Genomic DNA, 14,715 nt, shown 5'->3' on the forward strand with positions numbered 1-14,715 from the left:
AAAAAAAAAAAAAAAAATTATTATGTAAAAAAAATTTTTTTTTTTTTTTTTTTTTTTTTAACAACAAAAAGGTGGCTTTTGCCTTAGTGGATACTTTAGGAAGGGTTAGAAAAATTCTGAAGTGTGTATATATATATATATATAGAGCAGTTCCATTTCTTCTGCCGCTAGCTTAGATTAGCAGAAAATGCAAACAAGTTGTCAAATAACCAAGAAAGTAAGTATACAATTAGGACAGTTACTTTGGGAAAGCAAACCAAAGCCTAGGGGACTTGTCCATTGACTAAAATTTAAAGATTCTACTAGTTCCTTCTAGCCTGGAGGACAAAGACCTGGAGAACAGTTCGGTGCTCAGCAGTAAGTCAATGCTAGCATGGATCAGTGGTGTGGGCACCCACCTGCTTTTTTTGTTTCCTTCTCAGCTGCCTTGTCTCAGCTCTTATGACAGCTACTGCAGTAATCAAGTGGCTGCCAAAGCCCTGCTGGACCATAAAAAACAAGATCATCGAGTGCAAGATTTCCTTCAGCGATGTTTAGAATCCCCCTTTAGCCGCAAACTAGATCTCTGGAATTTCCTTGATATCCCAAGAAGCCGGCTGGTGAAGTACCCTCTGCTTCTCCGAGAAATCCTGAGGCACACCCCAAACGACAGTCCAGACCAGCAGCACTTAGAAGAAGCTGTGAGTGTGCCGGTTGCTTTCTCTCTCCCTTTATTTCCTATGTAGTGGCTAGTAGATCAGGTCAGTGGGGGAGCTGTGGGTCACTGTGTGTGGGGGACCCAGCCCTAATCCAACCATCAAGCCACGCTTGGATTCTAGGCCTGGTACAACCTTCAGCCTTTTTTATTTTGAGAGTCACTTGTCATCTCTCTACTGCAGTTTTCTAAATTATAAAACATGCTGTTTGCCTGAAATGTACTTTCAGGTTTCTTTGAGTGTAAAAATTTTTTGGTTTTGTATAGGTGACTCTAATCTAGTTATGCTTGCTGACTGTTAAAATCTTTGTGGAGACCTTAAATTGACAATCTTATTTAGTAAGAAAATGGGCATTACTCTTGAGCCTAGCCCCAAAGCCCATTTGTGAAGGCAGGTGGCGTCCGTTCCATTTGCGATGTAGCTCCCCTACCCCCAGTTTCAGGACCTGGTCTAACCTCCTGCTCACCACAGAGCTCCTTCTTCAGCACCTGTCTATTGGATATGGGCTGGGTAATGCAGGAAGTCCAGATTCTTCCCTTACAGCAGTAGAAGGCAAAGGAAAATAGTCTGTAGCATCAGAATATTGCAGCAAACTCTGAGCATTTCACCTGGGCCATTGTGAGGCACTGTGCCACATAGGGCAGAGAGACAGGCCAGTGCAAAGCAGTGGCCTAAGCACAGATGCAAGGAAATGGCAGGGCAGGTCACACCTGGGAAATAGCACGAATCACCTGTTTGGGGTTGAGGAGTCTCTGCAGGTGAGGTAAAGAATGTGGGCTCGGATCTGGCTATAGTATGATTTAAATATCAGTTTGAGAAATTTTCCAGAGTTGTGTAATTAGTTGAAGGTTTGTTTTGTTTTCTGAGTGGTTGGGATCAGCTCCATCACTTACAAGCTGCGGAACTCTGGACACATTGCTCTATACAGCAGGGGCCTGAGGAAGATGAGACTGGGGACAGGGAGGCCACTGGGAAGGACGGTGCAGAGGTCCAGGTGTGAAGTCGTGAAAACCTCATGGTGGGGTGGGGGGTGGGCTAAAGGCTGATGATTCAAAGGGCTCATTCCCTGATTTAATCTCGCATAGAAACAGGAGGATATGCACGAGTAATTAGAAAATCAGAAGCCTTGAATCTGCTGAGCAAACCGCCTGTCTCCTTCCAGAGAAAGGTTTAATAATAACAAGTAGTATCACCACCAGCAGCAACAAGAATGTGGTCATTACTGACATTTAATGAGTACACGATAAATCAATTTTATGTAATTGCTTTATAGATTATATACTGAAGCTAACATTCATAACCACCTCTGAGATAGTTAGCTTTCTTACTAGGGCCTTTTCTAGGTGAGGCTTAGAGCAGTTATATAGCTTGCCCAAACAAAATAAAATTTATTATAAATAAATAGCCAGGAAGTGATAGGGTTACTATTCAACCCCTGTCAATGTAGATTCTGAATCCTGTGCTTTTTTTTCCTTCTTTCTAACCTTGTACATCAGTGCGGAAAGCTGCCCATTCCTCAGAGCTCCCGTTGCCTCTGGAATTGCAGAGAGCGGTGTAGACACCAGAGAGGCATTGTGGCGAGGTCTCAGGGTGTAAGGCTGGGCTGGGTCCCGCCACATAGGAGAGCGAAGAGTGAGGAAAGCACCTCCTGACTCCTGAGGTGTTCAGTGCAGCTGGCAGGCCCCACACAGACCCAGCCCCCGGGGCATCACAGCGCAGATGGCGGGGACTCAGCCTGGGGACAGGGCCGTCCTACTTCATCCTGTCTGTTTCTGTTGCTGGGAGGAGCATGATCAAGTTGCCACCTCTCCATGTTTCATGCCCACAAATGTGTGATCTGCAGGAATAAAAACAACAGGGAGGTCCAGCGACTCTAAATAATTACTTTTGTGAAGCACATGAGCCTGTTCAGAGTTTTAGTATAAATATTTTCTTCTTTTTAAAAAAACAGAATAAAAGAATACCCTTCTCTTTTTTGAGAAACACACCCAGTGAGCTAAAAATGAATCTAAAAACAGATAAAAATATTATTGTTTGCAGCATGAAAGGGAGTGCCAGTTATCAGTCTCTCTAGTACATAAAGTGGGAAGCCGTTTTCAAAAGGTGACCTGGCGCCTAATTATTCGGGAAGATCTGTGGGTGAAGCACAATATACTTGCATTTAAAAATGTCTGCAAAACAAGTCTTCTAAGTGCCTGTTTATTCCGGTGTGGGGTTGTTTCTTTCTTCCTTTTTGTTCCTTTCACAATCCTTGTAGCATTATCCCAGATGAACCCTTATTATTTAGCTCCGCACTCTTGGGTACATTGTGAATGTTTGACGAACATAAAACTCATAATACCAGTGTAGCTGGACTTACATGTTCCCTGAATAAATAGCCCGTCCATGCTAAGGGCAAAATCAGGGTGCTGAGTGAATTGCTTCCATGCCAAAAGAGTTGATTACATTCAGTCCTATGATTAGCTCTAAAGAAAGGACCTTTAATGCAGTACATAAACTACCTCATTGTTTTTAGAATTTCTTAATAGTGTTTTGAGGGAAGGTAGTAATTTCTCCCATCAAGAACTTCCTAAAATAGAACTTTGGCTATTCAAATATTCCAGCGAGATGGTTGTTTAATATTTTAAATTCTAAATGTTGTTTCATCCAGAAAATATCCTGCAGACCGTCCCTTCTTCCAACCCACCACTATTTTCCAACCCCTTGGAAAAAGAACTCACTGAAATAAATGAGAAAAACAGTCCTACTTTTGATGCCGTAACAATGAAGACACTTATTCTTGGTTCCTTTCAGGAGCTGATGAGTATGTGACATTGTGACACAAGGGACTAGAAGGGCAGGGTTTTCAGATTCCACTTGGAGGATGATGATTCCAGCATGTGTGGGCCTAATCTCTGTACTTTTGTATTTCTCATCATCTCCCTATACAGTCCCTTCCTTTAGTTTAAAGCCTGGTGGGACAATGCAACAATAAATTTAACTTAAATGCACAACTGCCGTCGTTTATTACTGGAAGGCTGCTGCATGTAAGTGTATGACTCCCTGACATCCTGCACAATAAATTGGGTCCCTCCAGACCCGTGCAAGAAGATAAGAACCTCAAGGTGTTCATGTAGACAAAAGCAAAACATTATTTTTAATAAATGAAATCAGGCCAAAAATTACCAGAACAAATGCAGACATGAAGTATGGGATAACACTGATTATTCCCATTGTTTTGCCTCCGTATTTTTTTCAAATAGCAGAGAAGGAAGCAATATTTGAAAGTAGTCGTGGCTGCCTAAGGAACCATGGTGTCATTTGAGATTATGAATCTTCATATGCTGTACCAGCTGTTCAGTTCCGGAGTTGAATTAGGAAACGATTACATTGTTGTGGCTGTGGTGCATCTTCTTCCTGGTTTCCTGGATACTTGTAAGGCACCCAGAAAACCGACTCGAGCGCTGACGAGTTCCAGCTGTCCAGGCAGACCTAGTAATAGTTAACTGATAAGCCGCAGTCATTAATCCTGAGGGCTTTGAGAGCAAAGAAAAAATATGGATTTTGCTACATACTAAAAACTGAAGACAAGTGAAAGGATAAGGTAGACAGAAAGAACTGCTCAGATACTGCCCACGTATTCAGGCTTTCTTCGGGCAAAGACCCACCCTCCTGTCTTTGACCCACCCACCTTGTTAGTCTAACACAGAACAACAAACTACACTAATGTGAAAGTTGAATCGTGGCTTTAATATATTTTGTGAAATTATTTTTCGTTTGATTTGCAAGTGACAGTGACTGCCAAGAAGGGAAAACCAAGAAGGGAAGGGGCCAGGGATTTGGCTCAGTGGTGCCACTGCCTGCCTCAAAAACCAAGAAGGGAACAAAGAAATGAAGACAATATTAGTATGCCAAGGTGTTATTTATTACTTGCTTTTCCTTAATAAAACTGATTGATTTTACAATCCTTACATTTAATGTTAGGTTGATATCAAAAGCCAAAAACTTCTTTTATGTGACACTAAGGAGCCTGGTTTTTTTGTTTTTTGTTTTTTGGGTACCGGGGATGAACTCAGGACTTTTTGCTTATGGGGCAGGCAGCAGAACCTCTGAGCTACATCCCCAGCCCTGGAGCCTGTATTTTTAAAGAATAATGTGCTCTTGCTGGGGATGTAGCTCAGTGGTAGAGCACTTGCCTACCATGTGTGAGACCCTGCATTCAATCCTCAGTGCCCCCTGCAAAGTGTTCTTTTAAATTAAAATAGTGCTACCAGCAAAATCTGAAACCAGTTTTCAGAGTCCCCAGCACAATCCTGTTTTTTGGATTCCTGTGTTCTGCTTCGTTTTCTCTCCTTGGCTCAATTTCTTACCTGCCTACAGTTTCAACATTGTGAGAGTGTTTAAGAAATGTGCAAGACGGAGCTCACTAGTGGAGCCATAAACATCAAAGATCTACTCTGCCCAAAGACAAGGGTAGAAAAACTGAAAGTTTCACGAAGATGAAGGGGAAACACTTGAAGCCATAGGCACAGGCAAAGACTCAAATAGCCTGGAAATAATAGCATGAATAAACAATTAGGACGATATAGAATTAAAGTCTCTGCACAGCAAAGGAAACAACCAATAGAATCAAGAAACAGCCTACAAAATGGAAGAAAATCTTTGTCAGCTGCTCTCCCAACACAGGATTATTATCTAGAATATATAAAGACTCAAAAAACAGAACCCAAAAAGAAATAGCCCAGTCAATGAATGGGCAAATTATTGAACATACACTTCTCAAAAGAAGTACAAATGGCTATTAAGTGTGTAAGTGCTCCCAAGGATTCAGGGAAAAAGGTCACTGCTGCTGGGAATGTAACTTAGTGTAGCCACTATGGAAATCAGTGTGAAGATTGCTCAGAAAGCTAAAAATAGGACTGTCATGGCTCAACTATTCCACTCCCTGGCATACACCCAAAAGATTTAAGTCAGCCTAAAGGGTTACCTGCATACCCACATTAATTACTGCACAGTTCACAATAGCCAAAGTATGGAACCAGCCTAGGTACCCATGAACAGATGAATGGATAAAGAAAATATGATGAGTATATACACAGTGAAGTACTATTCAACCATAAAGAAGAACTAAATTACATCATTTGTTGGAAAGTGCATGGAAATAGAGATCGTCATGTTAAGTGAAATAAGCCAGACTCAAAGACGAGTCTCGTGTTTCCCCTAATATGTGAAATCTGAAAAAGTTGACGAGAAAGTAGCAGGGAGACTATTGTTAGACAAAAGGAAGGGAATAAAGGGGAGGGAAAGGAACATGAGAGAGGCTAATAGGTTAGATGGGAAAAAGTTATTAGTTATATCATGAAGCTGACCTGAATTTACGGAGATGCAAAAGTGTCCACTCTATTCCATTAAGGGAAACAGTAGGTTATAAAACAGTACGTATGGCACTATTAATTTTTTATTTTTAAAAATACGTGTATGTGTAGAGCTATCGCAAAATCATCTAGAATGGTATTCATGTAACTCTTAATTTCTCTGGAAGTGAAGTGCTACGCACATTTTTCCTTTCGTTTAAGGCTATTTTGGCTTAGGCTTTTATACAGTGTTTCTAAGAGGAAGAAATTAGGAATTGGTGTTAAACATGTAAACTGATGGATACGTTAATTAGCTTGGTTGTAGTAATCATTTCACAACATAGGTGTAAGTATCTCAAAATGTTGCAAATCTTATATATGATTTTGTCAGTTATACTCAATTTTTTATGATTTTTTTTCCTTTTTAATTAATCCATAATAATTGTACAGGGAAGGACTCTTGAAGCTCAAACACATGATGACTGTAATCATTAGGTACTGCAAACATGTCCTAATAAAAAGTGTTTTTAAAAAAGATCAAGCACAAAGATGACTTGTTCTCTAGTCAACTCCAATTGTTCAGTGTGGTAACAAGGAAATAAAAGTTATAAGAATTGGAAAGGAAGAATCAAACTTTGCAGTACAATTACACATAAAACAAACATCTGATAGATTAACAGATTGAGAGGTTACCAAGTTTGCTGCATTAAAATCAATAAACAAAAAATGACTACTTTTATACCTCAAAATTTCAGAAAAAGAAGTTAGGTGTGGTGGCACAAACCTGTGATCACTTGGGAGGCTGAAGCAGGAGGATTGCCGTGAATTTGAAGCCAGCCTGGTTTGCATAGCGAGACTCTGTCTCCAAAACAAAAAAATAATAATAATAATAACAATAAAAACTGAAAAAAGAAAAAGAGGGCTGAAGCTGTGGCTCAGTGGTGAACACACACACAGACACAAAGAAAGGTATTAAAACAGGTACCAGGGCCGAGGACGTGGCTCAGTGGTTCCGCCTCCTGCCTCGCAAGTGCAAAGGCCCAAGTTTGATCCCAACTACCAAAAAACAAAAAAAACAGGTACCAAAGCTAGGTGTAAAGGTACACACTCATAATCCTAGCTACTACTCAGAAGGCTGAGACAAGAGGGTCAGAAGTTAAGAGGCCAGCCTGGCCATTTAGTGAGATTTTAAAAAGGGCTGGGGCTGGTAATGGGGTTGCACCCCTGTAGTGGGAGATTGGGAGGCTATGTACTGCACTTCTGAGTGTGTGTAATTCAGGTATCTGTTTATATGTATAAATATATATGCATGTGTTTATAGTAAAATATACTAAAAGCATTTTTTTCCTTTTCTCAAAGAAGTAGCTTGAGATTACAAGAATCTCAGATCCAAGTGTCTTGGTAACGTCTAGATTGGCCCTAACACTTGTTAGAAGTAATGGTGTGATTACTTTCTGTGCACTTATTTTTCTTTTTCTTTCCATAGATAAACATCATTCAGGGGATTGTGGCAGAAATCAACACCAAGACTGGAGAATCTGAATGTCGTTATTATAAAGAACGGCTTCTTTACTTGGAAGAAGGCCAGAAAGACTCCTTGATTGACAGTTCGAGAGTCCTGTGTTGTCACGGTGAACTGAAGAACAACCGGGGTGTGGTGAGTGGTTTCTGTCCGTACAGCTCTCTGTAAGGGCCTCTTGACACGGAATCCATTTGATCTGAGCTTCTTTTTTCCTAGTCTTTTCCTATCATGTTCTTGTAGACAAAAATTTTTTTCTGTTTTTCTATTCCATGAGATGGATGGATGGATGGATGGATGGATGTCATGACAGAATATTCAGTATATATTCAGAAAGACTTTTGGAAGCTAATATAGGTTTGCTAAGCCTTATATCTTTTCAATCACAGTTTTCACCAAATATAGAACAGTTAACATCTCCATTTTTTTTTCGTGGACAGACTCTTGCTAAGTTGCTCAGGCTGGCATTGAAATCCTGGGCTGAAGTGATCCTCCTGCCTTAGCATCCTGGCTAGCTAGGACGATAAGCATGCGCCCTGTGCCGGTCTACATCTCCTACTTTGATCTCAGAAGATAAATGGGTGATTTATCAAGGCGTGGTGATGTATACCTGTAATCCCAGCTGTTGGGAGGCTGAAGCATGAGCTATTTCCCTGAGTTCGAGGTCAGCCTGGGCCACCTAGTAAGTTTACGGACAGCTTGAACTATGTAATGAGAACATGTCTCAAAACAAAACAAGTAGGGCCAGGGATTTAGCTCAGTGGTTCCGGCACCTGCCTTGCAGGTGCAAGGACCCAAGTTCAATCCCTGGTACCAAACACACACACATACACACACACACAAAAGCAAGTAAGTGGGTGATTTAAAGAGATTGTTAAAAGGATTTAATATCCAAGCCAGGCATGATGGCACACGCCTGTAATCCCAGCACTCGGGAGGCTGAGGCAGGAGGAGTGAGACCCTGTCTCAAAAAACTTAGCTCTTACATTGAATGCATTTAATTATATGAGAAACTCTACTTTCTCAGGTACTGGCACCCATCCAAAGACTGGCGCTTTGAGATCAGGGTTTTGTTTTGGCTTTTGTATTTTGGGATTTTGTGCGGGGTGGCATGGGTTAAATAACTTATCTTCCATAGGCTTCACATTTAGCTATGACCTGCAAATACTCCACTTAGCTTTTATTTCCCACTAGCTATTGAAGTTGTTACTCTTCTACTTTTGTACAACTTGTGCAGCTGTCCGCTGCAGTCCTTACTAGAGTGGGTTGTAATTCTCCGTCTGCCTGTCAGTCTCTCCCATGATACCACAGTCTTTTAGAGTGGGACATGCGCTGTGTCACTTCCCAGAACTTGGCACATATGAGCACTCGATGAATGTGTGCTCGCATAGAGGAAGGATAGACTTGAAGTATATAAGAGGTAACAATTCATTTAATTCATCAAGGTATCTGTATGTGGAATCGAGAGAGAGAGAGAGAGAGAGTGTGTGTGTGTGTGTGTGTGTGTGTGTGTTTCTTCCTCCATTGGACCCCCAGGGAAGTACCTGTAGGAAAGATATTTCTGGAAATGTTTCAGGCCTCCCAACTTCTGTTCTCCTGGAAGTAGGTTTGGCCCTAAGAGTTGATAATTCACTGGGAACCTGGGGACTTCTTGCTGTAGAGGTCCGCAAATCCACCACATTTTAGAGTTTTGCTTAGTGAAATCTTGTGGGTTCTTTCTTTCTAGAAACTCCATGTTTTCCTGTTCCAAGAAGTGCTTGTGATTACTCGAACCGTCACCCACAATGAACAGCTGTGCTACCAGTTGTACCGACAGCCAATTCCTGTGAAGGATCTCCTGCTGGAAGACCTGCAAGACGGAGAAGTGAGGCTGGGCGGCTCCCTGCGAGGGGCTTTCAGCAACAATGAGAGAAGTAGGTGGTAACCGTCTGGGTGCAGTCATTGAGGGGTTTTAGCCATGGTCATTTGGAGGGAGCACTTGGCTGGGGAAAAGAAAAGATACAGAGCCTTGTAGTCGTACTGGATCTCGGTGCTACCTCTTCATTTAATGATTGTGTGATGTTATTCCACCTCCTTGAGCTTCACTTTCCTATCTGCCAAGGGGATACAAAGCTACCTCCTTTGTAAGGTTGCTTTAAGGATTAAGATACTGGAAGTGAACCACTGCCACGTGGCTTGTGGCACTTTCTTTGACTTCTGCTATTGGGCAAAAATGTGTTTAATATCAGAGTCCTGATGTGAGTTCTAGTTGCATAATGATGGGTTTTGTAGTTGTTGGTAGGCTCAGCTCCACAGAGGCTTAAGAGTAGTCAGCTGGGATGCATATTTATCCTGTAAATCACTCAGTGGGCATCTCTAGCTTGTGAATTATTAAATTAATGGGATTAACCAAGAGAAGCTAAGGTAGCAATGGCTATCAGATATCTTCCATGTGTCAAGCACTGTTCCAGACAGGAGTATACAGTAGTGAACCAAACAGTTAAATTCCTTGTCCCTGTAGAGTTTACACTGTCATGGAGGAAACAAATGATAAATGTTCCTGGTGCTGGTTAGAAAACTAAAACCAAAAAAAGAGATGAGAGGAATAGAACAGGGTCTGTTTTGGATGACATCATCAAGGCAGTCTTCTTTGAGAAATTAACATTTGAGCCTCTGGGATTAGCACATGCATCACGTTATTGAAGTAATTAGTGTAGATCGCCTGTTTCTTGCTCATCAATCCCTGCCGCCACTGTGGTGGTAGCAGTAGTAGAAGTAAAAGCTTTTATTTCTTGATCACTATGTGCCATACACTGTACACGTACTTACAGGTAGCATCACATTTATTCCCTACAACAGCCATATACGGTAGATTCTTGATGTTTCCCCCTTTTTGTAAATAAGGAAACTACGTGAGACAGAGAGGCGGTAAGCAGTGGTAGCAGTCCTGTGGCACATGTACCGCTGCAGACTGCGGTTATCGTTGAAAGTTCTAGAAGGTTCGCCATCACTGAGTTAGGGTGTTCACCCAGGATCAAGGGCAGAGCCTGACCGTACGGAGGTAGGATTAACTTCTAGGCACAGTCGGGTAGCAGTGAAACATTTGGTCCTCCTCTGCTTTGTTGCTTAGTCTCTCAGCCATCTGAAGTGGAGGCTCCCGGTGCGTTGGTGACAGGAGTAGTATGCCGGGGCTGACCGGGTGAACCAGGTGTTGCATTGCATGCGGCGCACACAGCCCATTGCGCACCAGCTAATGTGGTTGTTAGATGGGATCAGATATCTCCCATACTGTGCACTACCATTTTTTAAATGCCTGTTACTTCTGTTGAGATCACTGCAAGGTAACTTCATTTTTAAATAAAACCAAATTTACAGCAGACCTATGTCCTTCAGTACCTTTTCGATCATTGAGCACTGAAGGTACAGGTGCTCTCATGTGGAGGACCATGGCAAGTTCTACAAAGAGCTTCTTATACTGGAGAACATGCTTATCTTGGAGCACCTGAGATTGCAGATTATCAGGCCTACTTCAGATCTGCTGAATCAGAATCTCTAAGGATAGGGCCGAGGGATTTGTATTTTTAACAAGCTCTCCAAGGGATTTTGATATGTGGATAGGTTTGGTAACCAGGACTCTGGGGTCCCCTGAAATACAAAATTTCAGCTTTCCCCCCCAAAATTCTGAGAGTTATTCTGAGAGTAACTAGGGCAACTGGAAGCCAGGTCTATGTCAACTCCAGGTGCTCGATGTGGCATCAGGTGGAACTGAGCTGTATCCTGATGCAGTGGGAAATGTTTCATAATCATCAACATGTACCTTGGGTACTGGGGGTTAATGTCACTACGTGTATTATTCTTGGCCTGGGGAAATACCTACCACTGGTTTATATATATATACATACATATATGTATATCTTTGTCATTTCTAGTTAAAAACTTCTTCAGAGTCAGTTTCAAAAACGGATCTCAAAGTCAAACCCACTCATTACAAGCCAATGATACCTTCAATAAACAGCAGTGGCTCAACTGTATTCGTCAAGCCAAAGAAAGCGTTCTGTGTGCTGCCGGGCAGGCAGGGGTGCTGGACTCCGAGGGACCATTCCTAAATCCCGCCACTGGGAGCACGGAGCCCCAGGGAGAAACGAAACTCGAGCAGATGGACCAATCGGACAGTGAGTCGGACTGCAGCATGGACACAAGCGAGGTCAGCCTTGACTGTGAGCGCATGGAACAGACAGACTCTTCCTGTGGGAACAGCAGGCACGTGGAAAGCAATGTCTGACCCAAGGGCGAGTCCCTCGTGGAAGTGGCCCTGTGTCTTACCTGTACAGTGTTTGCATTCCACACATGCAGTGCAGCGGTTTGGAGAAGCACTTTTAATACTTTTGTGACCATCTCGGCTCAGCCTCTTGTATCTGTTACCTTTGTCTCTAGTACTGTAACTGCCAACTGAGCTGTCTGTGTCGGCAGGAACCTGGCAGCCGTTACCCTGTACTGTATCTAATAAGTGTCTGGATGGATGGAGAGGTACTTTCAGTTGTCCTGCTGGATTTTTAAAAACAGAAAACAAGAGAGAGATCTAAACTACTGTTTAATGTCGATTGCTCAAAGAGTTCTTCCTCCCATTCTTCTCTGCGCTTTTCTAGCTCTGGTATGGTGGCTGAAGGCATGGGATTTAGAGGGCTTTGCCAGTGGAATTTGGGATGGCATTTGAGGGAGAACTAGGAAAAACTGACCGTTGATCTGAAAACTTGGTTCTGTATTACTCATCCAGCAAGCGTGAAAACATCCCTGGGGGTTCCGAAGGTTTAATTTTACAGAGGAAGAAGTATTGTTCGAACCTTACGATTTCCTCCAGTGCAAGTTTGATGCAGTAATCGGTGAGGACATGAAATAGAGGCTGACTTTGGAAGAACCGGGACAAAAGCAGCTGCCAGCTCTGCATTTTTAACTAAAGTGCACGCGGCTCCAAGAGGTATCTGTCAGGGTTGGTGGCCCACCATAGAAAGCTATTTGCAGCCTAAAATATCAGAATAGAAAACAAAGGGCCCAGGAAAGCCTACCGGGATAATGAGGAAGCCCTGTCTTCATTTGGTTTCGCTTGCCTAGGCCACCTGTATTTTACAGTGGGAATGAAGGGATAGGAAGAGGGATGATACCTGGATCAGTGACTGATTACAGAGCACATGAGAACAATTGGGAAAAGCGCTTCCTTAGGGTCTTCTATGGGAACCATTAAAACAGAAAAGCAAGAAAGCTCGGCCAGCGCCTTCTGAGAAAGGCCACAGCCTTGGGATTTCCTGCTGTGTTTTCAGGTCATCCATTTGCATCTCTGGTTCTGTGCTGTCATCAGACTCATAATTACATTTTCCAGAGGCCAATTTCATTAACTGATTACTTAGGATCAGCTAGCGAAGCTTGGAACCTCCTTGTCCAGCCTTGACTTACAGAGCAGGGTGGCTTGCAGACCTTTGGACAGAAAAGTTAAGAACATACACAGAGAAAGCTCCCTGTGAATGTAAATATTTAGAAGGACCTGTGCAAAATTATACCCACACCAGCACTAGTAGTAATGATTCTAAATTATTGCCAAAAATTGTTTTTAATCTTCTGTGTCTTTCACGTTTACAGAGAAGAAAGCAGCAAGGACAATGTTGTCATTTTATTGTGTACGTAGATCATGTGCATTCACAGAAGCTGTATAACAAGAGTTAATGATAAAAAATAAGGTATATTACATTATTATTTTTCAAAAGCAAAAATATTATGGTCAATTTTACCCTGTAAAACATATTTATAGATTTTAAACATGGTGAATTTTTTCTACTACAAGTTTATTTAAAACTACTTTGTTTCTCAAGTTGTAATTTAGCAAGTGAATGAACCTGCTGCAGCTAGAAGCTGAGAAAAGTCCTTCAGTGGTGGGAAAAGAATGAATCCTTCTTTGGAGAGCCGTTGGCCCCTTTAGCCAATGTACCGAGAAGAGAGGTTTGTCAAGTGCTGGCCTGTGGGAAGGAAGTCACTGAGTGTTTTGATGGAAGGAATGTTTTTGTGTAATGGCCTTAAACTTTTCTGGAAGCATTTCCAATAAATTACATTAAAATGGCATCCTCTGTGTGCACACTGTTTGTTCTACAACCATCACATTTCCGCTGTCCTGGGGCAGGGGATTCCTTCTCAAATTGGCTTGCGCTTCCCAAACACAAACAGTAGGACGCAGATTGGTTTGGTGTACCAAAGTTTTGCAGAATTTAAATATCTATTTTTAAAAGTACTCTACATTCATTTGCTTATTTTAATAAATCTAGCCTTATTATTTATGATTATTTATCTAGCTCACGTCCGTACTCTGTTTAAAGTCAAATGATAAATCGTGGTTGACACAGAAAGGAAATGTTGAGTCTCATTGCCAGTGTAGGTCGCTGTTGATGAGCTCGAGGCTAAAGAAGGCACATTTCGCTTTGGAATTCCTACTGGAATTTCAGTCCACTCTTTCATGAAAGTTATTAGTTTTATTTTCCATAAAGAATAGTTTTTAGATGAAAAGGCTATACTCTGCTGAGCTTTAGTAGCCACTCCTCAGTAACACATTGGCCCAATCAGGCTGGTAGTTAGTTTTATGTTATAAGCTTTGACCATTTTCTTTACCATGCCTCTAATTCCCGGATGAGTCAGATGCTCACATAAATAAATGTTAAGTCTGTATTTTTTTCCTCAAATGAAAACTTGCTTCTCTCTCTCTTTTTTTTTTTTTTGGTTTTTTCAGACAGGGTCTCACTATGTAGTTGAGACTGACCTGGAACTCACTGTGTAGCCCAGGCTGGTCTCGAACTCACAGTGATCCTCCTGCCTCAGCCTCCTGAGTGCTGGGATTACAGGCGTGTGCCACCACACCGGGCATGAAAACTCACTTCTCTTTATCTTCTTCTTCCTCTCTTTCTCCTTCATGTCCTTCTGTGGTGCCTCTTTGGATGCTCACTCCCTTTTTGACCTCTGCAATTGTATGGCTGTTAATACTAGAGAACGTATCTTTACTAATATATTAGTGTTTGTACTGACATTTGATGGGTTGTACAAATGACTTCTGGCTAAGTGATTTTCTTTGCTCTATTTTCCAATGTTATTTTACACCCTGTAATCCTTGCAGCCTACATGAAAAGTCGTAAGTAATAAAGTCAGCACCAGCACT

The 14,715-nt window shown here is 41.9% G+C and overlaps 1 protein-coding gene across 7 annotated transcripts in view; it reads left to right on the forward strand.

The window, feature by feature from the left end:
• The window catches only part of Arhgef3 (Rho guanine nucleotide exchange factor 3), a 316,326-nt gene extending 302,651 nt beyond the window's left edge, over positions 1–13,675 (forward strand). For 2 of the 7 annotated variants that reach the window (XM_033757006.1, XM_033757004.1), the window contains 4 exons: positions 423–680; positions 7,515–7,685; positions 9,274–9,460; positions 11,456–13,673. In XM_033757006.1, the coding sequence (XP_033612897.1) occupies positions 423–680; positions 7,515–7,685; positions 9,274–9,460; positions 11,456–11,808 (969 nt within the window). In that variant the 3' untranslated portion in view covers positions 11,809–13,673. Of the gene's footprint in view, positions 1–422; positions 681–7,514; positions 7,686–9,273; positions 9,461–11,455 lie in introns of all 7 variants that reach the window. The other 5 variants (XM_033757008.1, XM_033757003.1, XM_033757005.1 and 2 more) reach the window with 5 other exon arrangements.
• Positions 13,676–14,715: the final 1,040 nt, after the last annotated feature.

Source organism: Fukomys damarensis, unplaced genomic scaffold (genome assembly GCF_012274545.1).
Source record: "Fukomys damarensis isolate Sample0158 unplaced genomic scaffold, DMR_v1.0_HiC HiC_scaffold_28, whole genome shotgun sequence".
NCBI lineage: Eukaryota > Metazoa > Chordata > Mammalia > Rodentia > Bathyergidae > Fukomys > Fukomys damarensis.